This window comes from Antechinus flavipes, chromosome 3 (genome assembly GCF_016432865.1).
Source record: "Antechinus flavipes isolate AdamAnt ecotype Samford, QLD, Australia chromosome 3, AdamAnt_v2, whole genome shotgun sequence".
Lineage (NCBI taxonomy): Eukaryota > Metazoa > Chordata > Mammalia > Dasyuromorphia > Dasyuridae > Antechinus > Antechinus flavipes.
Genome location: NC_067400.1, coordinates 330285288 through 330307955, shown reverse-complemented (window position 1 = coordinate 330307955; position 22668 = coordinate 330285288). Strand labels below are relative to the sequence as shown.

Genomic DNA, 22668 nt, shown 5'->3' with positions numbered 1-22668 from the left:
ACAAAACCTTTTTTAACTTAATATAATTAAAATTATTTATTTTATGTTCAATAATGAGCTCCAGTTCTTCTTTGGCCACAAATGCCTCCTTCTCCACAGATCTGAGAAGTAAACTATCCTTTGTTCTTCTAATTTGCTTATAACATCATTCTTTATGTCTAAATCATGAACCCATATATTATTATCTTGGACCAATGTATTGCTGAGGAGAGCCAAGTCTGTCACAGTTGATCATCACATAATCTTCTTGTTGCCGTGTACAATGTTCTCTTTTTATTTATTTTTTATTTTTCAAAACATATGCATGGACAATTCTTTAATATTAGCCCTTGTAAAACCTTGTGTTCCAATTTTCTCTTCTCCTCATGCCCTCCCCTACATGGCAAGTAGTCCAATATATGTTAAACATGATAGAAATATATGTTAAATACAATATATGCATACATATTTATACAATTATACAATGTTCTCTTGGTTCTACTCACTTAGCATCAGTTCATCTAAATCTTTCCAAGCCTCTCTGAAATCATCCTGCTGATAATTTTTTATAGAACAATAATGTTCCATTACATTCATATACCATAATTAATTCAGCCATTCCCCAACTGATGGGCATCCACTCAGTTTCCAGTTCCTTGCCACTACAAAAAGGCTACCACAAAAATTTTTGCACATGTGGGTCTTTCCCCCTTTTTTATGATCTTTTTGAGATACAAGCCCAGTAGAGACACTGACTAAGATTTCAAAAGATGTTATAGCTCGTTATTCTCAGATGGAGGAAAAAACTTTGTCAATAACTGAGCCATAGAGTTGTGATGAAAACACACAAATCCCTGTTAGTTTGGAAAGCCAAATGTGGGCAATCGAAGCTGAGGTGTTATAACTCAAGCCATCATGGCCCACTTGGATTGGGTTTCTTGCAATATAATTTTCATTAAGGCCTTAGCATAAGAAATGCATCTTGTGTCTAACCAGTGTTCTATGAAGACATCTTTCCTATCTTGACCAGCATATTAAGGTAAATTTGGGGAAAACATAGTGATTTGATTTAATTCTCAAAGATTATATATAGACTTAAAACTGTCATAATGGATTGTTATAAATCAATTCATGTTAAATCGATTGTTTTTTTTTTCCACTTGCATACCCACTTGATATATTTGATCAGTATATTTTAGGATTTACCTGATTCAATTTTCCTTGCCCTACAAAATATTAACAATGAATTAAACTCTGCAAAAATTCTATATGTGAGACAATATATAATGTGCTGGGGAAACAACAACAAAAATGAAAAACTGCAACCTACTTTGAGGGACCTTTCTAGACTACATGATGCTCTGCTGTGATGAACATGTATTTATGTTTTATTTATAGCCTCAAGATAAATTATCCTTCTTTTGTATACCATAGGTTCAGGAAGCTGGGTTTGAAATTTTAACTAATGAAGAAAGAATCATGACAGAGGCTGAAACAAGATATCTATACCAAAAAAGATCTGAAGAGGTTAGTTCTATTTCTTTCTTTTTCTCTCTCTTTTTTTCTCTTCTTTGATAAAGTTTGGATCAATTTAGATTAGCATGAATACTATGAAAATAGGCTGTAAATATGTTGTAAACTGTAATAACTTAGAGGTTATTAGACATATATATCCAACATATTTCAAATCTATTAAGCTTAAAAGATATCATGGTGTGATGAGATTGAAAAGATGATATTTTATGGCAACAGATTTCTGTTTCATTCCCATCAAGAATGATGTTTGCATCATTCTTGGAATTTGCATCATTGCTTACTGTTTGCAAAGCACTGTGGTTGGCCCTGATATACATAAAAGTACAAATCACAATCACTGTCTTCAAGTAAAAGGATACCTTATAATATAAAGTAACATGTATGAGATGTCTAATAAGTTTTAGTAATAGTAAATGCCATAAGCACTCAGAACATTAAGAAATCATACATGTTGGATGGTAAGGAGTAAGTTTCACAGAGGAGGGGACACTTAGAAAGCCATAATCTGACAGAGATAGTACAGATAATCTACTTCAGCTTCTATCTAAAGAATGGATATTTTCTGCATAATTCCCAACATTAAATTAAGTTTCTTCCATTATATTTAAATTTGAAATACTTGTGATCACAAATTTTAGGGACCCATAAATGTGTGAAATTGAGCAATAGATGAGCTAGGAGAGTGAGATATCTGACCACTGAGTTTTAATAAACTTTGGATGAAATAGTGAGTTACATAGCTTGCTTATTACTGTAGTTGTCAGAGCTATATTTGTTTTAATAACTTAATATTGCTCCAAGACTTTTGGGACACCCCATTCTTTCATGATTCTCTTTATTTCTACAAAAAGGAGGGTAAAACTATAGTTTCTTTGGGCTTTTTTGAATGAGTGCCACTACCATAAGTTGCTAGATAAATTTGGCATAATTGTATTTTAGGAAATATTTGAAAAGCTAGTTCAGCACATGTCTGATGGGCCATGCCGATTACTCATAATCTCATGGCCTGAAAATGATAAAGATGTAGTTGCTGCCTGGAGAGACTTCATTGGTCCAAGTGATATTGAAGTTGCCAAGAGGGAAAATCCTGAAAGGTAATGATATAGCCTTTCATTTTCAGAACTTACATCCAGAATGAAAAATCATGTCAACACCTTTGCCAGTCATCTTATACTTCAATTCTTCAAGGATCTTAATTTTAGTGGTAGGAATATGTTGAAATTCTTCCTTGTCTTAGTGGATGGTCTTTGTGAGTGACAGTGACCCCCAAATTAATTAACCTTTAAAAAACTAGGTGATGAGGCTCTAAAATCTTAGTTAAAATATTTCTGATTTGGATTCCTCTAGATTTGTTCAAGAATAAGAATGGTTAAATTGAAAGTGTTAATTGTTAGTGCACAAAAATCTTTACAACTTGCTTATACATTTAAAGAGAGGCATATGCAATATCAACATTCTGCTCTCTCTCCTTAATAATTCCTCCTCTCAGTGAAAATGGTAAAAATAAATAATTATTGGAAGTTACTGATTGTTACTTATTTATAATTGCTTCCATAGGTACTCGTTTCTGAAAGTTTAGCTTATCATTGCAATTATGACATTTATAATACTTTTCTGTTTATCCTAGACTTGATCATCAAAATAAGAATCTTAATCAAAAGGGAACAATTAAATTGTTAGCGTAGGTTCAGGGGAATATGCTTTCTGCATTTGTAGACTATTCAGAGAACTTTCACATCCATATTCTCATTTGAAATTCGGCAACCCTATTAGACAGATTGGGCAGATCATTACTGTCTCGATTTTACAGATAGAAAGAATTTGTCTAGATTATATAGCTAGTTAATAAAAGAGCTGAAACTGCAATCTAAGTCTGTACTATGATTGCTTTTTGTTCTCATGATGGCTCCTAGCAATCATTAAATAGTTTACTAAAGTTTACATGTTCTCTTCAATTAAAATATAGAGTGTGGGAACTTGGTTCCTAAATAGAAAAAAGTTATGAAAATAATCAATTTGTTTATAATCAGAGAGAATTAATTATGGAGATTCTATGAGCTAATGACCCAATGTTCATTTCCTCTGTTTTTTGAATCCTTCATTTTGGTTGTTCATGAAAAAGTAAATATAAATAAATATAATAAAAATAAATATAAGGGATTCAGAGTTAATTGATTAGTGATCAAGATTTAGTCAGATGCACTTTTTCAAGTAAAATTATGATATGATTTATCTTAATTAACATAACAAAATTTTACTGTTTACAGTCTCCGGGCTCAGTATGGCACAATAATGCCATTTAATGCTGTCCATGGCAGTGAAAACAGAGAACAAGCAAACAGAGAGATTGAATTTTTTTTCCCAAATTTTAAAATTTCAGGTAAGGATACAGATTCAGTATAAAGTAATTAATTACAGAAAACTTTTGCCTTCAGTCAATGTGAAAGAGAAAGCTGGTGTTCTAATATTAAATATCTAGTAACTAATTTAAGTATAGGAAGAAATGAATGGATAAAAGTATTTATTAAGGACTTAGTGTGCTAAGCAAGAACCCTTGCTATTAGAAAATAGAAGGAAGACAAGTCTTTGCTCTCAAGAAGTTCACACAAACATAAAGGAGATTTAAGTTGCAAGTTAGAAAAAAAGATCCCACAGTCCTATCTTGTGACATTAGAGATATTTTTAATGGAGCCATTAAATGTTTCTGTAGACTTCCATTAAAAGTGTTTCCTCAATTTTTGGTCCCTGTGCCATTTAGTTTTCTCTCTTTAAGAATTTGAAAATGTGGGAAAATCGACCAGATTTTTCCTCTTATAATTGCAATTACTATAAGTAGGTGAAAAAGAAAATGATTATTGAAGCTCATGAGGTGGATAATGAGTCTATAGATTTTTTTTAATCACAAGGAAATGGTATGGAATGTTAAGAACAAGTTTTGTTATTGCCCAACAGGAAGTGATGCTGACAAAGTACCAAGGGAAGAAATTCTCCAGTGAACAAACCCATGAATTAAGATTACTATTCTCCAAAAATGACTAGAGGCGGCATCACAAGTTCTAATTCAAATTTGCCATCTTCAGATATTGGAAAAAATTAAAAAATAATTGCATTTATTTTTAATTTATGAAATAAAACAAGTATTTCCACAACATAGGTTATGGAATAAAAAAAGGTGATTACACATGAAATTGCAAATCTATTATGTATAACTTGCCATTCCTTTTAAATATATAATAAAATTATGTAATTTTTTTCTTTTTTTCTTCCCTTATTCCCCCCAGAAATGACTACGACTAGATACAAACATGTGTATACATATATATGTAAAATCATTCTTTACATACTTTTATATATTAGAATATTACAATTTTATAATTAAAAGACATTTTAAGGTATTCTTTTCAGATCACAATCAATAAAATTATATTTAATAAGGGACCACAAAAATATAGATTAAAACTAATTGGAGACTAAACAATCTAATCTTTTTAAAAAGAGTAGGTTAAAGAACAAATTACAGAAATAATTAAAAATTTTGTTAAAGAGAACAAAAGTGAGATAACATCAAAACCTATGGGATACAGCAAAAAGAGTCATCAGAGGATTTCTCCTATATATACTCTGAGATATAATTTTAAAAGTTTTCTTGATCATAAGATGGTTTAATTTCCCAAGCACTAAAATAAAGAATAAGAGTATGGTATCATGTCTCTTGGCTACAGGCCAGGTTTTTAAAAAAGTTAGTGACTTTACTGATTATTTGGATAAAATTCTGAAACATAGGGTCATATTTACATCCATTTCTTTGGTTCAGTTTTCTGAATTCTGGTATTTCTAAGTCAAGGCCAGGTTTTTTTTTTTTTTTTTTTGTCCTTCCTTGAGAAAAATAATGGTTAGTTTGCCTAGAAAGAGAATTTTGTGACTATAGTATAGCCACAAAAACTGAAGACCTGACCACAAAGTAATTTCTTTATTTTTTCATTTTGAAAAAAAATTCTTTTATATGTAAAAATGACTTTTGACAGTTTAAATTTTTTTTTAAGTTCCAAATTCTTTTTCTCCCCCTTTCCCTGAGATGATAAGCTATTTCATATAGATTATACACTGCAATCAGGCAAAACATATCCGTGATAGTTTTGGATCAAGAAAATAGACCAAAAAATCCTCCATAAAAAACAGAGTGGAAAATGGTATGTTTCAATCAGAAATCAACTTCATCAGTTCTTTCTCTAGAGGTGGATAGTATTTTTCATAAATCCTTTGGATTACTGAGAATAACTAAATCATTCAGAATAAATTATGTTACAATATTGTTGTTACTGTGTACAATGTTCTCTTAGTCCTGCTAACTTCACTTTGTATCAGCTCATAAAAATCTTTATACAGATTTTTCTGAAATTATCTTGCTCATAATTTCTTATAGCAAAATATTTTATTACAATCACAAGCCAGAATTTGTTTATCCATTCTCTAATTAATAAACATCCTTTCCATTTCCAATTCTTTACCACTAGTATAAATGTTTTCATAAATATAGGTTCTTCCTCATTTAAAAAAAGTTTTTTTTGGAATACAGATCTAGTAGTGATATTTCTGGGTCAAAGGATATATACAGTTTTGTAGCCCTTTAAGGATGGTTCCAAATTGCTCTCCAGAATGGTTGGTTCTTCACTAACAGTATGTTAGTGCTCTAATTTTTCTACATCTCAACCAGAAAATGATATTGTTTGGTTTCTGTTATATTAGCCAATCAGAGTTGTTTTAATTTGCATTTCTCTCATCAATAGTGATTTCAGAATATTCTTTTTTCCTCCCCAATCTGGCTATATATAGCGTTTTTTTAAATCTGAAAACTGTTCATATCCTTTGAACATTTACCAATTGTAGAATGACTTGTATTCTTATAATTTTGACTCAGTTCTATAATATATTTGAGAAATGAGGCCTTTCTCAGACATACTTGTTATAAAATTGTTTCCCTGCTTTCTGCTCTCCTTCTAATCTTGGTTGCATCGGTTTTGTTTGTGCAACCCCTTTTTAATTTAATGTCATCAAAATTATCTATTTTGTATTTTAGTGCTTTTTATTTTTTGTTTGAATTTTCCTTCTCCCTATAGGTCTGACAAGTAAACTGTTGCTCACTCTTCTAATTTGCTTTATACTTTATGTTTACATCATGCACTCATCTTGACCTTCTCTTGGTATATATACTATGTGAGATGTTAGTCTTAAACTAGTTTGTGATTTTTTTGTCTTTCAGTTTTCTCAGGAATTTTTGTTAAATACTGAATTCTTATCCCCCAAAACTGGGGTCTTTGGGTTTATCAAGCACTAGATAACTTTTATTATTATCTACTATGTCTTGTGTACCAAGTCTATTCCATTGATCCACCATTCTGTTTATTAGCCAACACCAGAGTTTTGATGATTACTGCTTTGTATTGTAATTTAAGACCTGGTTGTGCTAGGCTACCTTCCTTTGAATTTTTTTTTTCATTAATTCCCTTGATATTCTTGATCTTTTGTTCTTCTGGATGGATTTTGTTGTTATTTTTTCTAGCTCTATCAAATAGATTTTTTTTTGGTAGTTTGATTAGTATAGCCTTGAAGAAGTAAATTAGTTTAAGCAGAACTGTCATTTTATTAGGTTGATTCACCATTTGTGTAGATTTGAATCTATTCGTGTGAAAATATTTTGTAATTGTGTTCATATAGTCTTGGACTTGGATTGGCAGATAGCATCCTCAGCATTTTTATACTGTTTGCAGTTAATTTAAAAGGAATTTCTCTTTCTATCTCTTGCTACTGGGCTTTATTGCTCATTAAAGAAATACTAATGATTTATATGGATTTATCCTATATCCTGCAATTTTGCTAAAGTTGTTTATTATTTCAAATAATTTTTTAGTGGACCCTCAAGGATTTGTTGAATATACCATCATATCATGTCTAAATAGTGATTTTTCCTCATTGCCTATTCTAATTCCTTTGATTTCTTTTTCTTCTTATTGATAAACCTAACCTTTTTAAAAAAAATATTTTATTTTTCCAATTACATGTAAAGATAATTTTCAAGATTTACTTTTATAAGATTTTGATTTCCATTTTTTCCTCCCTTCTCCACATTATCCTCCCTAAGACAGCAAGCAATCTGATATAGATTATACATGTGCAATCACATTTAACATATTTCCACATTAGTCATGTTGTCGAAGAAGAATCAGAACAAAAAGGAAAAAACATGAGAAAGAAAAAACAAAAAAAAAAGTGAAAATTTGATCTGCATTTAGACTTCAGAATTTTTGCTTTGGATATAGATAGCATTTTTTTTATCGTGATTCTCTTGGAATTGCTTTTGACCATTGCATTTTTAAGAAGAAAAGCTAATTTTCCAGTATTATATTGAATAATAATGGTGATAGTGGGTATCTTTGTTTCACTCCTCATCTTATTGGAAAGGCTTCTAGCTTATCCCCATTACAGATGATTACTGATAGTTTTAGATAGAAATGGCTTATCATTTTAAGGAATAGTTCTTTTATTCCCATGCTCTCTAGTGTTTTTAGTAGGAACATATGTTGTATTTTGTCAAAAGGTTTTCCAGGATCTTTTGAGCCAATCATATGATTTTTGTTGGTTTTCTTATTGATATGACCAATTATGTTAATGGTTTTCCTAATATTGAACCAAATTTGCATTCCTGGTATAAATCCCATCTGAACAGAGTGTATAATCCTTGAGTTTTATTGCTATAATTGCCTTGCTAGTATTTTGTTCAATTTTTTTTTGCATTAATATTCATTAAGGAAATGAGAGGATAATTTTCTTTCTGTTTTAGCTCTCCCTAGGTTAGGCATCAATGCCATATTTCTGTCATAAAGAATCTGATAGAGTTTCTTCATCGATTTTACCCAATTATTTATATAGTATTGGAATTAATTGTTCTTTAAATATTTGGTAAAATTCATTTGTAAACCTATCTGATCCTGAGATTTTTTTCCCCTCTAGTTCACTGATGGCATATTCAGTTTGTTTTTCTAAGGTGGGGTTATTTAGGATTTCTTTTTAGGGTTTCTGTTAATCTAGGTATTTTATACTTTCATAAATATTCATGGATTTTACTCAGAGTGAAATAGAGCAAAATATTTCCTAATGATTGTTTTAATTTCTTCATTAGTTGCAATTTTACCCTTTTCAAATTTTTGATACTGGATATTTGGGTTTTAAAAAAATCAAATTAAACAATGGCATATCCATCTCATTTTTTTTTTAATAAAACCAGCTCCCAGATTAATTAGTTTGATAGTTTGTTTATTTGGTTAACCTCATTTTTGATTTTCAGTATTTCCAGTTTGGTGCTCAGTTGGGGATTTTTAATGCTGAAATGTTGAAAAACTAATAAATGTTGAAAACTACCTTTACATATAATTGGAAAAATAAAATACTATTAAGTTTAAAAAATAATTTGAATGCTATATTACTTGGTGTATATGTTTAGTATTGATATTGTTTTATCTTCTATAGTAGTTTGAGATCAGGAGCGCTACTGTTGCTTTCCTTTACTTTAGCTAAAGCACAATAGATTTTGCTCCAATCCCTCACCTTTATTGTGTATGTCTTTACTTCAAATGTTTCTTGTAAACAATATGATAGAATTCTATTGTTTTGATCCACTCTGCTATCTCCATCCACTTGATGGAAGAGTTCATACCAATCACATTCATGCTTATGATTACTACCTGTGAATTTTCCTCCATCCTACTCTTTTCCATTTGTCCTCTTTGTTCCTTTCACCTTTTTCCTCTTCATCAATGTTTTGCTTCAGTCTACCACCTTCCCTGATTTGCCCTCCCTTCTATCTGTTCCCACCTTCATTCCTTTAATTTCTTCCCTTCCTACTTCCTTGTTAAGTTAGATTTCTATTTTCAATTGAATGTGTATATGATTTCCTTTTGAGCCAATGCACATGAGAGTAAGGTCCAAGTAATGCTCATTGCCCATCCTCCCATCTTCCTCTCCATTGAAATGAGTCTTTTTTGCCTCTTCATATAAAATAATTTACACTATTCTACATTTTCCTTTTTCTGCACTCTTTCTGTATTCCTCTTATTGCTTATTTTTTGTCATTCCCCCAACTGCCCTATACCCATACATTCTATATATATTCCTTCTACCTATATTACTGATAGAATTATTAAGAAATACAAATATCTTTTAAATTATTATTAAATTAAATTAAAATTATTAAGAAATACAAAAATGCATGTAGGGATGTAAACAGTTTAGCTCTATTTAATCTCTTATGTCTTCTTTCCCCTTTTTACCTGTTTATACTTCTCTTGGATCTTGATATTGGAGGTCAGATTTTTTAGTTAGCTCTGGTCTTCTTAGGAAGTTTGAAATTCTTCTATTTAATGATCATTTTTCCTCTTGAAGTATTATAATGTCATCAAGTAGATGATCCTTGGATGTAGTTCTAGCCTAGCCTTTATCTTATAGAATATCATGTTCCATGCCATCTGGTCCTTTAATTTGCAATGTCCAGGTCTTGTGTAATCCTAATTGTGGATTGTTTCTGAATTGTTTCTTTCTGGTCACTTGTATTTTTTTTTTTTTTCTTGACCTGATCATTTAGAAATTTGGCTATAATGTTCCTGCATGGAGGGTCAGAATAGTTACATAATTTTCCTTTTTCATCCAGCAGTTGTGTGTGGGAGCAAAGGTGATAAATGGTGAGAATCCAAGGTTGAGGCTTGGAAAGGAGTAATTGGTGAAATAATAAAGAGGTCAGAGAATCATTGTTGAGTTGGACTGGCTCACCAAGGGGTCAAGATTGGAGAAAAAGGAGAGTAGCTCATGCAGAGGCGATATCCAGAAAGAAAAGTGAAAAGTTGAGGAATTGGAGGTCAAGATATGGACATAAGAAGTTTGTTAAGGGAAGGCAGAAGAGAAGCCACATGATTATGGTTAGATAAGGAGATTTTGGAATTCTTGAGTATGGAGCATTTGTGACTGAAGGTAAGATCAAGGATATGACTATCATATGTGACAGGTCAGGTGGAGAAGTAGGTCAAGGGAAGTAAATAGATTTGAGGAATACAGTGGTCAAGGGAGAGTCAATAAATATGAAGTCCCCTAGAAAGGGGCAGGAATTGAAAGAAAAATTATGAGCTAGGTACGTAGCTCTTTGAGGAAAGGGAGTGACCTAGAAGTCTAGGTCCAATGGCTAACAAGATTTTAATTGCATGAATTTCTGGATTTTTTTTCCTTTTCCTCAGGCAATCAGGGTTAAGTGACTTGCCCACGGTCACACAGCTAGGAAGTATTAAAAGTGTTTGAGTGTTAAGGGACAAGTCAATTCTCCAAGAGCCTCAACTAATGTGGATCATAACATCTGAAGGGGTTGCAGGGCAGCCTTTGCTGACACAGGTGTTGAAGACTGGGAACGAGATAAACTGGAGGCAGAGGGAAGAGAAGAGAGGTCAGACAATGCAACTGCCTCTCAATCTCCTTGTATCATCATCTCACAAGAGGAGCTCCATTCTGGGTTTGATCTCCAGCAGCCACTGTCAGGTGGCTCCTGAGTATTCCAACATCTGAGGCCCAATATGAACTCAGGTCCTCCTGACTTCAGAACCAGCACTCTATCTACTGTGCCATCTAGCTCTCCTTGATCGCATGAATTTCAAAGGGAAAAAGGGAAAGGGCAACTGGTAAAGGAAGGCTGTGTCATCAGGAGAGAGTCAAGTCTCATCAGTAGAAGATGTGAGGAATGGGAGAAAAAGCTTAGGACAAAGTCAAGTTTGTTGCTTATGGAGCAGAGGGTACAGTGAAAGGTGTAGATTGGGAACTTCATGAGGAGGGAAGGTTGAGGGGATTGGAAAAAGGAATTTAGTAGTAGTAGTGGATAGGGGGTGGAGTTTGGATAATAACCTATAAGAGTTCAAAATCACTAGGATGTATAGAGTTTGACCAGGTATGAAAGGTGCCACTTTTCTTTTCAGAGGAGTTGGAGGTCAGCCAGGACATAAGGGAAGCAGCGGATGGAAATCCCTTCCCAATATTTCTCTTCTCTTGGGATAAGTACAGCAAGAGATAGAAAGCCTCCAGAGGAAAGGCTGCTCGTTTCTCATGAGTGATGGCAGGAGACTGGTAAGATTAGTGGAGGCAGAAGGTCTAAATTGTGCAGGGTCCTTTGCCACCTTTCCTTATGCGACACACACAAGATATGGAAAGGAAATGGTTAGATGGAAAGCTGCTCCTCTCCTCACCCAAAGCTGGACATCAGAGTGGAGCAGCAGGAGATGGAAGAACATTACTCTCTCCCTCTTACTCTTAGAGATCCAGCCAAACTTCTATCTTTCCTGACACTGTGCCCTGGCATGGGCTGTGCCACCTATCTAGAATGAATCCCCCTCTACTTGTGCCTTAATTTTTCTTCAAGATACAGCACAAGTACTATCTTCTTAAGAGGTTAGAAGGGCTTAGAAGCCTTTCTTAATCTCCCCAACTTCTGCCCACATTAACTTGTATTTAATAATTTTATATATATTTGAGTTGATTTTCCTGTGCTGTCTGCATTTTTGTGTTTTGTCTCCCTCCTTATAATGTAAGCCCCATGTGAGTATTCTTTATACAATCCTAGTGCCTAGCACAGAACCTGTCACATGGTAGATGATTTGTAAATACTTAATTGCTTGGCACAGATTATGAGTTTTAATTCCCCTCATTTTATGTGAGGACAATGAGAGCCAGAAGTTAATTGGCAGTGCTAGGATGTGATCTTATGTCTTCAGATTCCATAGACTATTACCTATCTTGGTAGCCTCTTTGAAAGCCCCCTTTCAACCTGTGAGCATATGCTCTTGTGAAAAAGAATGGACTTCATCCTTTGAGGCAAAGATGAGCAGCCCTTATCTTTGAACTAATTGGAGCGTCCTCTAAAACTTGTTTCACAGTGCTATGCTTTAGGGGACGGGAGCTAAACAATAGCTTTCTGCCCAGATACAGGTTTATCTTCTAAATCAGCCTCCATAAGACCTAGACTCGCAGGGGTCCTCAAACTTTTTAAATAGAGGGCCAGTTCACTGTCCCTCAGACTGTTGGAGGGCCGGACTATGTAAAAACAAAAAACTTTGTTTTGTGGGCCCTTAAATAAAGAAACTTCATAGTCTTGGGTGAGAGGGATAAACATCCTCAGCTACCGCATCTGGCCTGTGGGCCATAGTTTGAGGACCCCTAGAGGCTTCTGAAGTAGGTATAGAAAATGGCTTGAATTGACAATCAGCAGGTTGTCTGGAACAGTAAAAGGCAGCATTGCTTAGAGAATGGCAAGAAGCTTTGCTTGAAGATGGTATTAGCTCAAAGTTCCAGATGTCTTCATTCAGCCCCTTCCTTGGTTCTTAGCGGGCAGGCCTTGGAATTCACCTTAATGAAGGACTTGAGTGTGTGTGTGTGTGTGTGTATGTGTGTGTGTGTGTGTGTGTAAAACAAAAAATTATCCCTATTATCTGTAGTACAATTTATCAGCAATGATCCAATTCCATCTTAAAGTATCTATTAATGCTGGGAATGCTTTTCCCTTTCCCTTTTTTCTTCTTTCCTTTTTATCAGATCCAATTCTGTAGCAGACTGCCCTTTTCTTTACCCAGTTACCAAAAAGTCATCTGGAAAAAAGAGTTATGCTCTGTATCTCCTTCAGAGATAATAATATACCCTCACGACATTGGATTAAGCAAGTAATCACCCTAGTTCCCGGCATATAATAGGCATTTAATACATGCTTATTAGCTAACAAAATTCTCCTTGGGTTACTCCAAAATTCAGTTCATACACCATTATTCTTCTTTCCCTGTTGGTTAATCAATAGTGACAGCATGCTGGCATTCCCTTTTTGCTCTTGCTGGCTATTACAGAAGTCACCTTAATTTAGAAACTCATCAGGTTTCCCGTGAAATGGGGGTTATACTAAGAATCAAGATTTCCTGTTTCCCAAATCAGGGCTCTTTCCATTAGATTATCCTATTTTTGCAACAGATAAGAAATTCTGCATGTTGTATTGCAGATTTACCTGCATTTTTCTGTCTGTGAAACAGAAATAGAGTAAACAAGAGCAGTGGAAATATGGGACTCATCAGAAAGGGAAATTTAGAAGAACTGAAAATGATGGGTTATATATTATGGCAGAGGTAGCTGGAAGCTGATGAAATCAAATCCAAAAAACAAGGAAGATTGTGCTTGCCCAAGGAAGTTGGGAATAGCATGAAGCTATCTATGAAGCCACAGAGTGACTGAGATGAAAAATTGCCCAGGACCTCAACAGATCCATTCATTTCAATGAGAGGCACATAACCTGGGATATCATGTTCAGGTTCAGGCTGGTCTGACTAAGGTAGAACCTCTGAGACTCAGAGTCAACTCTCAGCCTTTTGGGTCATGGAGGAAATGCATTTCAAGTGCCAGAGGATAATATCTTTTTCAAAAATTCTCCAATGAACTGGACATTTGGAAAAATAGAGTAAGTTTTAGAAATTGATGTGATTTTTCTTGGCTTTATTAGCATGTGTTAAAGTCATAATTTTATCCAAACACTACTAGAACACATATTGTTCTCAATAAAGTGCTTCAGGAAATTAATGCAACTTATTAAATTGGACATTGTTTTCTATTTCATAAATTTTGGATTACAATGAGGAGAAAAAAGGAGAAACAGAAAGCATTATTAAAGATTGTTGAGAAGCTTAGTTAAGAACTTGGGCTATATACATATAAGACCATTTCCCACTGTTGCCAGTGTCTTGCAGACTAAAAATTGCATGTAACGCAGAAAACAGTATTACCATAATAAATACATTTTTCCCATGAAATTCAGAAGAGCTAGTTTATGGTAGAGCACTTTTAATTTTCCTATTTGTATACATCCATAAGCAATATCAGTTCACATCATTTGAGAGTGAAAATGCTATTTAGTGGACTTTTAGTCTACTGATGTTCCTCTTGAAAAATACTGTTTTTCTTTCCATGTGATTTCTGGATTGTCTTAGCATTTCATTGTTGGTCTGTTTTAATTTGATAGTAACTTTGGGGTGTTTCACATTAAAAATTTTAATCAAGGATACTTTTAGTGTTAGAAAAACTGTCATCGGTTGAACATGTTTTAAAATAAGGCTTTATTTCCAAGAAACGAAATTAAAAAAAAAAATCTCCAGGTTTTCCCATATTTGCATTTTGATCTCTCTGCAAAATCCAGATGTTTAATAAACTTTCACTGATGTCCTGAAGAAATTAACATTCATTATCTCTGCATTTAAATCACGGGATCTAAGTGGCCACATTCAGAGTAGGGGAAAATGAGATCAAATGCTTTATTTTTTTGAGGGGAGGAAAAATGCTCTATTTTAACCAGATAAACTCTATATAAAGAAAAGTGCTGGATAGTAACAGAGTAGTTTATATGCTAGTAATATTTGACAGAGATGGGTAATGAAATTCAGGATTTTTTTTTCCTTTGACCCAAATTGTTTTCATTCCTTTCTTCAAGAGATCTCTTATTTGAAGGAAAATGAGAGACAGATTTGTCCCTCTAATAGTTCATTGTAACTTGCATTATGTTTTGGGTAAACACTTGGGAACAAGTTAATCCACAGATTGGAGAACATTTTAAACTAAAGGATATTAAAGAGATAAGATACATGTATTATGCAGAGAGAATATATTTTCTTCAGTCATCATGAAGATATTTTCTCTTCCTTCTCTGGACATTAAGTTCTCCATCCTTAAGGTGCTTGACAACACCAAACAGTTACTAAAGCCCTGATCTCTTTTATAAAAGCACATTATGTTTCAATTCCTGGCTACATAATGCTAATTATGCTTAGCAATGCTCTTGAGAAAGCTTCTTAAACTGTTCAACTCTTTACCTGGAGCCTTCTGAAATAGCTTAACTTTGGAGAAAATGAATTCATTTCACAGTGATAAATTCTGCAGGAAGTGCAAATATTAGGATGCAATGAATCTTTAAACTCATACTTGCCAGATTCCCTCCATTTTATTCTGACAGCATTTCTAAGAAATGACATGGTCTGAAATGATCTTGTCTAATCACTGTCCAATGGCTGTCACTTACCATGCTGATTCTAAGACTTGTACACACAGGTGCTGAAGATCTGGGTTTTCGAATGTGACTGGCAAGTTCCATAGTGAGTGCCGGCACTGAACCCACTGGTTCTTCTCTCACAGTACTTTGCCACAGAAGCATCACTATCAGTAGTACCATGACATTTTCCCTTGGATATTTTCAGAAACTTAAGGAGAGTTACCCCATTCCTTTATTTCGGAAGCCTGAGAACTTAAATGGGCTGAAAAAGCCACTAGTACCTGCTAATATTGTGCGGCAGTAAGATGCTATGGAGCACCATTGATATTGCCTGTGATTCAGGTCATTAAGAACCATATTTTCTCTTTCTCTCTCTCTTTCTTTCTCTCTCTCTCTCTCTCTCTCCCTCTCGCTTCCTCTCTCTTTCTTTTTTAAAGGAAATATATGTAAGTTAAATTTGAGGTTCAGAAATGCATATATTTTTACTTACAAATATTCATCTGACCAAAATTCAACATAACCTTTATGGAACACTTAACAAATTTTTGTTTTTAAAATAACATATCATTCAAACTGTATATAATTCAGTAAAGTTTTCTTACAGCAAGCAATGCTTAAACCCTGGAAAATCTGTAGAAAAGAGATTTTCACACGTAAAATAAGAAAACAAAATTCTGAGGTATTCCCTCATACATACACACATCCACACACACACCCACACGCACATACCTACACACATACCCACACCCACACCCACACTCACACACAAAGTGGCTGCAGCATAGGCAAAAAATTGTAGGTCCAAAGGAAAATGACGATTGATTGTTCTAATAGAGTCCAAGTAGCTCAGGAAAAAATAAACACAATAGTCCTCTGAGTAAGTTACTACCTTGAAGAAGGTTCTCAAGATGTATCTGAGATCTATTCTACTAAATTGCTTTTGCAAAACAGCTCCCTGCACATGAGAGAAACTCAGTCCAAGGTGACTTGTGCAAATATAAGGAACCCAACGAGGCTATTTCCTGTTACTCCTTAAACAATGGAAAGGGACATTTGAAGACTTGCTGGGTCTCCCATCACGCAAGATACTGCTGCAGTGCTGTCTTTGCCCTGAAATCACAAATGATGAATTAGTGAGTAGCTACAAAATTTTTCATTTAAAAAAATTAAGATACAATCTTAAATTCCAAAATGTGCAAAGATAGATAATACACATTACTTTATGGAGTAATAGCAAGTTTTCTTAATCAAGAAAAATTACTGGATTTTGTGGAATCTTATAGAATGGTTAAGTGAAATGTAAAAACTACAAACATAAAAGGGAACTCAAAACACCACATTTCTCCAAAAAAATAATATTACAAGAAAATTGTAATTGTTCAAGGAAACTTTTGAATATCCATTTGAACTCTACCTGGTTCTTCCCTACAGTCTGATTCAGGACAGAGAAAACTAAGTTCCTTTGAAGAAATTAAAAAAAATAAAATAAAACCAAATAAACAACCAATCCCAAACTAAAAACTGGTCTCATTGGTATATCTTAGTTAGGTAATAGTCATGTTATCTTTTCATGATAATTTGTCTCATCCACATAGCAAAAATTTAATTTACATGGGTACATAAAACAATATGAGACAAAATGATTTCAAATTTAATCAAACTTATCCGATATCTTTTTGTGCTATTGCTTTCATATTCAAACAATAATTCCTCACATCACCTCTTGGAAATGCTAGATAGTTACAGATCACACAATACCATAATCTCTGAAAAATCAAATTTGATTAAAAAATTTAAAAAATCAAACTTATGGGTCATCCAGAAAGCAAAAGAGATACACAGCGGGACTCTATCACTCCCTCACATACCTGTTTGTTTTTCATATTTAAATGTTCCCCTGCTTTCCCTTAAACTGAGATGACTAGATATGACTGATGACAAATTTGCATGCAAAGAATGGCATGGTGGATTAGTATGTAATTTAAACAGCTTCATATTAATTATCACTGGTACTTACTTATCACATAGGTTTGTATCTGGTGACTGGCTGAGCTTGTGTAGAATATCTACAATGCCAATATCTCGCAATTTATCTTGCCGTTCTTGTGAACCTGAAAAATAAAACTTTAGATATTACTGAAAGCACTGGGTAGTAGAAAGATGGCTAGCCTTGGAATCGGGAAGAGTTGCATTCAAGTCTTGCTCTGGGCACAGACTCATGTGTGTCTTCGAGCAAGCCATCTAAGACTTCATCTACTTCAAAATCTATTTCCAAAATCACCTCTTTCAAGAATACTCTTTTTATTCATCTGTTCATCTCTAAATCATATCTAAATCAACTTCTGGAGCACTTGTGTACTCAAGCTAATTGTTATTGTTTAAGTTTTCTTAAATTGTATTTGTGTTTCTTTTGAAGTCAGGACCAAACCTCTTATTTTTTTAAGGTACCCCCAAAGCATGTAGCTTTGCTATGGACAAACCAGTTTCTAGTAATTATCTAGCTGCATGAGCACTGGACTCATTTTTATCTTATTTCATAGTACAAAATAATATGAAAGTTTTTCTAGGCAGAGTGGAGCAAAGTCCAAAGCTAAAAAATAATCAGAAAATGACTCCTTGTTCCTACTTCTAGAAATAATTTTGAATACCTGGTGCTTTCCAGATAAAATAAACACACAGAAAGCTTTTTGCTTCTGTGATTTTCCTTCTTCAAAATAGATTTCACAAATCTCTTACCTTCTTCTTCATTCCATATGAGGTTTGATATACAAAACATGGCAGCAAGCTGTAGTTTAACATGGGAATGACCCTAAATAACAAAGAAAAGGAAACTGTATCAAAACCAGAGGTAATTTTATATGAAACTGGGCCAAAAACACAACTACTACTCTCAAAATAAATCTAGGGAAGAAAAATAAAGTTCTCTACTACAAATAACATTAAGCTCAGGCAATCACTGAATGCATAACTTTGATGATTTTTATTTAAATAAGCTACTACAAGCTTGAATTTGAGGTCAAAATCTGGGATTTGAGGCTATTTTCCCAGAAGTACCTGCCCCCTTAATCTCCACAAAGTTGTTGTGAGGCTCCAACGAAATAGCAAATGGAAAAGTTTTTTTTTTTTTAAACTGTAAAGTGGTATCATAAACACAAGGTATTATATCTATAACTTATCAGAGCCATTTTTCAACTATTTGTTTGAATTGTGTTTTTCACATTAATTCTGCTATATAAAAAAAGGATGACTTTTTTTTTTTTTTGGTGTAAATCTGTAAAATATTTCTGTCTCTATTTATTTTCAAAACATTTAGGTCAAATTCCCTGGGCTGATTCTGAGATATTTATCTATCTATATCCTAAGTGAAAATTACGAATTCTTCTATGAAATGTGTTTATAGAATTCTTAATATTTCACTTAGGAAGACATCTCTTAAAGTAAGTTTGCAATGTAACTGTGATATAATCAAGGAAAAGAATTAATTAGATGAATAGCTTCAAGATTTCTTATTAAATGTCCTCCCAATCGCTTAGTTTTTAATAAATGTTTAGGTTAAATTTTATTTTTCAATTATAAGCATTTATTTTCTCTCCCTTCTATCTCTCTATTTCCTCTCAAGAAACAAAGAAAAAGAAAATTCTTGTAATAAATATGCATAATCAGGTAAAATAAACTATACTTATCAAAATATAACCTTATCAAAAAAACTTGATCACTCTTCATTTGGAGAGATTTTGAATTCTATTAAAAGAAAAAAAAGTCAATTCTTCATTTCTTCATTTCACAAATAGTTCTAGTATCTACTTATGAAAAATTATTAAATTTGTCACAATAATATCTTATCCTTTAGTTAAATGGTCAAAGTGAACTAGGTTTAATTATCTTTGCACAATTTGTAATGAAATAGTGTTTCTAGTGTAGCTATCCTTCATCCTACATCCACAAACAACAGGGAAAAAAGAAATTTTCTCTTAAAAAAAAGGAAAAAGGCAATACCATATAATATTTAATTTTCTGCAAAATGTCATCATTGGTCATAATGAGTTCTTTTGCTGTTGTTCCATCTGCTATGTTGGCCAATATACATAATGTCTAGAGGGAGAAAGAACAGTTATTGGTGTAGATACAGGCTTTAATTCATCTGAGCAATTAAACTTTTAAAACAATGTTGGTACTTCATGATTTTAACTTTTATAGATTTTCTTCTTTCAAATGTTAAACTTTCTTGTTTTTAATAATGTGAACCACAATAAACAAAAAAATATTTTAGACTAACAGAAAGTTGAAAAAAAATCTGTGGTACTTTGACCAAAATAATGGTTTAAAATGACCAATTCTACACATTTCACATAATCATAATGTAACATAATTTATCATATTACTAATAAGAGAGAATTTGCCTCAAAGCCCTATTGTTTCTATGACTTGATAAGTATTTTTAAAAGTAATAATTTCAATACAATGATGAGTTTTAAAGGGGTGATCTTACATGATATTTTTATTGACTATCACAAAAACATTTAAAATGCTTTACTGTTACTAATATATTCCATTACAAAAGGAACCATTTATATTGGCTCCTTGTGACTTAATTTCACAAGGAGAAGATGGGGGAAAAAGGCCAGTCAGTTCCTTTTCAGTAAAATAATTTCTATGAAAGTCTGTTATTCCATGATAGCTGATAGATGTAGTATTCAGTAATCATTTCTAGGTTTTTCAGAGTCTATAGAAGGCTTCTCTACTTACTAGTAGATAAGGTATCTGCCTTGTCTCCTAGCTATAATAGGGATACTTTCTTGGAGGTTTTGGGAATTTTTCTGATCCTCTGAGAAAATAAATATGGGTGTCCCCATCATAAGGTAGAGATAGCAGAGTACAGACTTTATGCCCTTTTCTTCCATCAATTTTGCATAAAAGTTTATAGCTCTTATAAATAGAATTATATATTATTCTGCATGTTATTACATAGATATAGGATAATAGTGTGCCTCTTAAATCTTCACTGGAAAAGATATCTTACTTGTCTTTGAATCCTCCTCACGTCAACACCAGAACACAGTTTTGTATATTTAAGTCCTTAAAAAGTGCTGAATTGAAGTGAATTAACTAGGAATGTCTAAGTCTATGTGCTAAAAATCTTTTGATGTCGCGATTGATGTAAGGTTGAAGTGGTTCTCTCCTATAACAGTTGACAATAATTCCAGCTTTGTAGAATAGTTTAAATGATACATCTTTTTCTCCATATTTTATTCCACACATTCCCATACACTTCACTTTTTCTTTTTCTAGCTACAGAATATAGTAATTTTTGTCACCAGTAGGCTATCAGGTGGATTTTTTTCAGTCATAGAAACTCATGAAGACAAATCACACTAAAGTTACAGTGTGAAGAAGTTATAATTTGTTTTGCGTGAGGGAATGTTCCCACTGATGAAATTACTAGTTTTCTGATTTAAGTCCTATCTAAGAAACTTATAATTCTTAGGACACAAAAAGGGAAAAATTTAATTAAGAAGGATCAGGAAGGAATCTATATCAGATATCTTTTCTGGGGAGAAAGTTGGGAAAGATGGGGGTGAAGAGCACTTATCTCACAAGATTGTTATGAAGATCAAGAGATAATATTTGTAAATCATTTACATGGTGCCTGGTACATTGTAAGCTTATTATGCTTACTTCCTTCCCCTTCCCTTTTTAGTGAATGAAAATGATGGGAGATAAAATGCAAACATATGGCTTTCAATTAGAAATAAGGAAGGCACTTCAATGCCCTATGAGAAAGTGAATAATAATGGAGAAATAAATAAATGTCCAGAAGGGCTAAAAGGAGACAGAGAGTAAACTTCTTGCCCCTTCATTCTGCTTTACCTATAAATGCAGACCGTGTCTGGCTGTCCCTATTAAGATTCATCATAGAGAAGATAACAATAAATGCAGAGGGTGAGCTCTCCTTCCCAAAAGACCAACTAAAGCCATTTAAAGACATGAGTTGGGCAGAAAAGGCTGAGAATAAAGATGATTAGCCTTTTATCTTATTGACAAGCAGTTAAATCCTTAAGTATTTGAAAGGAATCATTCAAAAATTCATGATTACATTGAATAGAGTTGACAGATGTCTGAAATACATGGGGCAGCCCCATATCTTAGTGCCTTATCCTATGACTGACAATTTGGGACACAGAGTGACCATTTGGGGAGTCTCAGCAGATACTATTTATTATCAACTATCACTGTCATATAATTTCTTCTCCCCTTTAACCTCTGCCTCCATTTTCCTGAACTAACCTCAGTCAGAACATGTATTGTACTTAAGACTAAAACCTAGCAATATTAGAGTCATTTGTGGAAGCAAAGTAAAAATTACTTACTGAAAAAGCAAACAAACAAACATCTGTTTCTCTTCTCTCATGTTATAAGAAAAAGATTCAGAACAGCAAGATTTATAAGAACTTCATCTTCCAAGAAGCAAGAAGAAAAAAAAGAAAATCACAGATAATAATCAAGTCCTGCTCTTATTTTCTTTCAAGTTTTAATGCAGACAAAGTAAAAAAGAGAAAATGAAGGAAAGAGATGGTAAAAGAAAGTGAAGTAGGACAGGGTGTTAAAAGAATTTGAATAACTTTACAAAAAATATTTGCTCTTTCCTCTCATCCTGTAACAGTAAGATCCAGACAGAAAGTAGACATGATCGGCATTAAGGAAAATAACTGAAGCATCCTTATCTATGGAAGTTTTAAGGGGGTTCCTATTTTGACATGATTGTTAGAAATAAGCCACTTCTCTATTAACTAAAAGAAGACAAAGGAATTTTTAAACACAAATTTATTGAATAGCATAAGAATATTTTTGTCAATGTTATCTTGGATGCTGCTATTTTCTGAGAGTATTATAATACAGAAATACAAGACTTTAACATGTCAAGTTTAGGCTACCATTTTTCAAATTATGAAGCATCCTATGAAAATGACACTACTTTGGGAAAAGGCTATGGTTTATGTAGCATTAAAACTTGGGATTAGGAAAATCTGGAATTATATTCACCTTGAAAATTATATAAT

General features: G+C 33.1%; 2 protein-coding genes across 4 annotated transcripts in view; one reads left to right on the top strand and one right to left on the bottom strand.

Moving 5' to 3' along the window:
- Window positions 1-4767, top strand: part of NME9 (NME/NM23 family member 9) — a 44954-nt gene extending 40187 nt beyond the window's left edge. Inside the window, exons 8-11 of the mRNA XM_051985615.1 lie at window positions 1414-1506; window positions 2455-2609; window positions 3783-3895; window positions 4468-4767. Coding sequence (XP_051841575.1) covers window positions 1414-1506; window positions 2455-2609; window positions 3783-3895; window positions 4468-4511 — 405 coding nt within the window. The 3' untranslated portion in view covers window positions 4512-4767. The remainder of the gene's footprint in view (window positions 1-1413; window positions 1507-2454; window positions 2610-3782; window positions 3896-4467) is intronic.
- Window positions 4768-16066: 11299 nt separating this feature from the next.
- The window catches only part of ARMC8 (armadillo repeat containing 8), a 114571-nt gene continuing 107969 nt past the window's right edge, over window positions 16067-22668 (bottom strand). For all 3 annotated transcript variants that reach the window (XM_051985612.1, XM_051985610.1, XM_051985611.1), the window contains 4 exons: window positions 19607-19702; window positions 18347-18419; window positions 17628-17721; window positions 16067-16720 (listed from right to left, as the gene is read on the bottom strand). In XM_051985612.1, coding sequence (XP_051841572.1) covers window positions 16687-16720; window positions 17628-17721; window positions 18347-18419; window positions 19607-19702 — 297 coding nt within the window. In that variant the 3' untranslated portion in view covers window positions 16067-16686. The remainder of the gene's footprint in view (window positions 16721-17627; window positions 17722-18346; window positions 18420-19606; window positions 19703-22668) is intronic.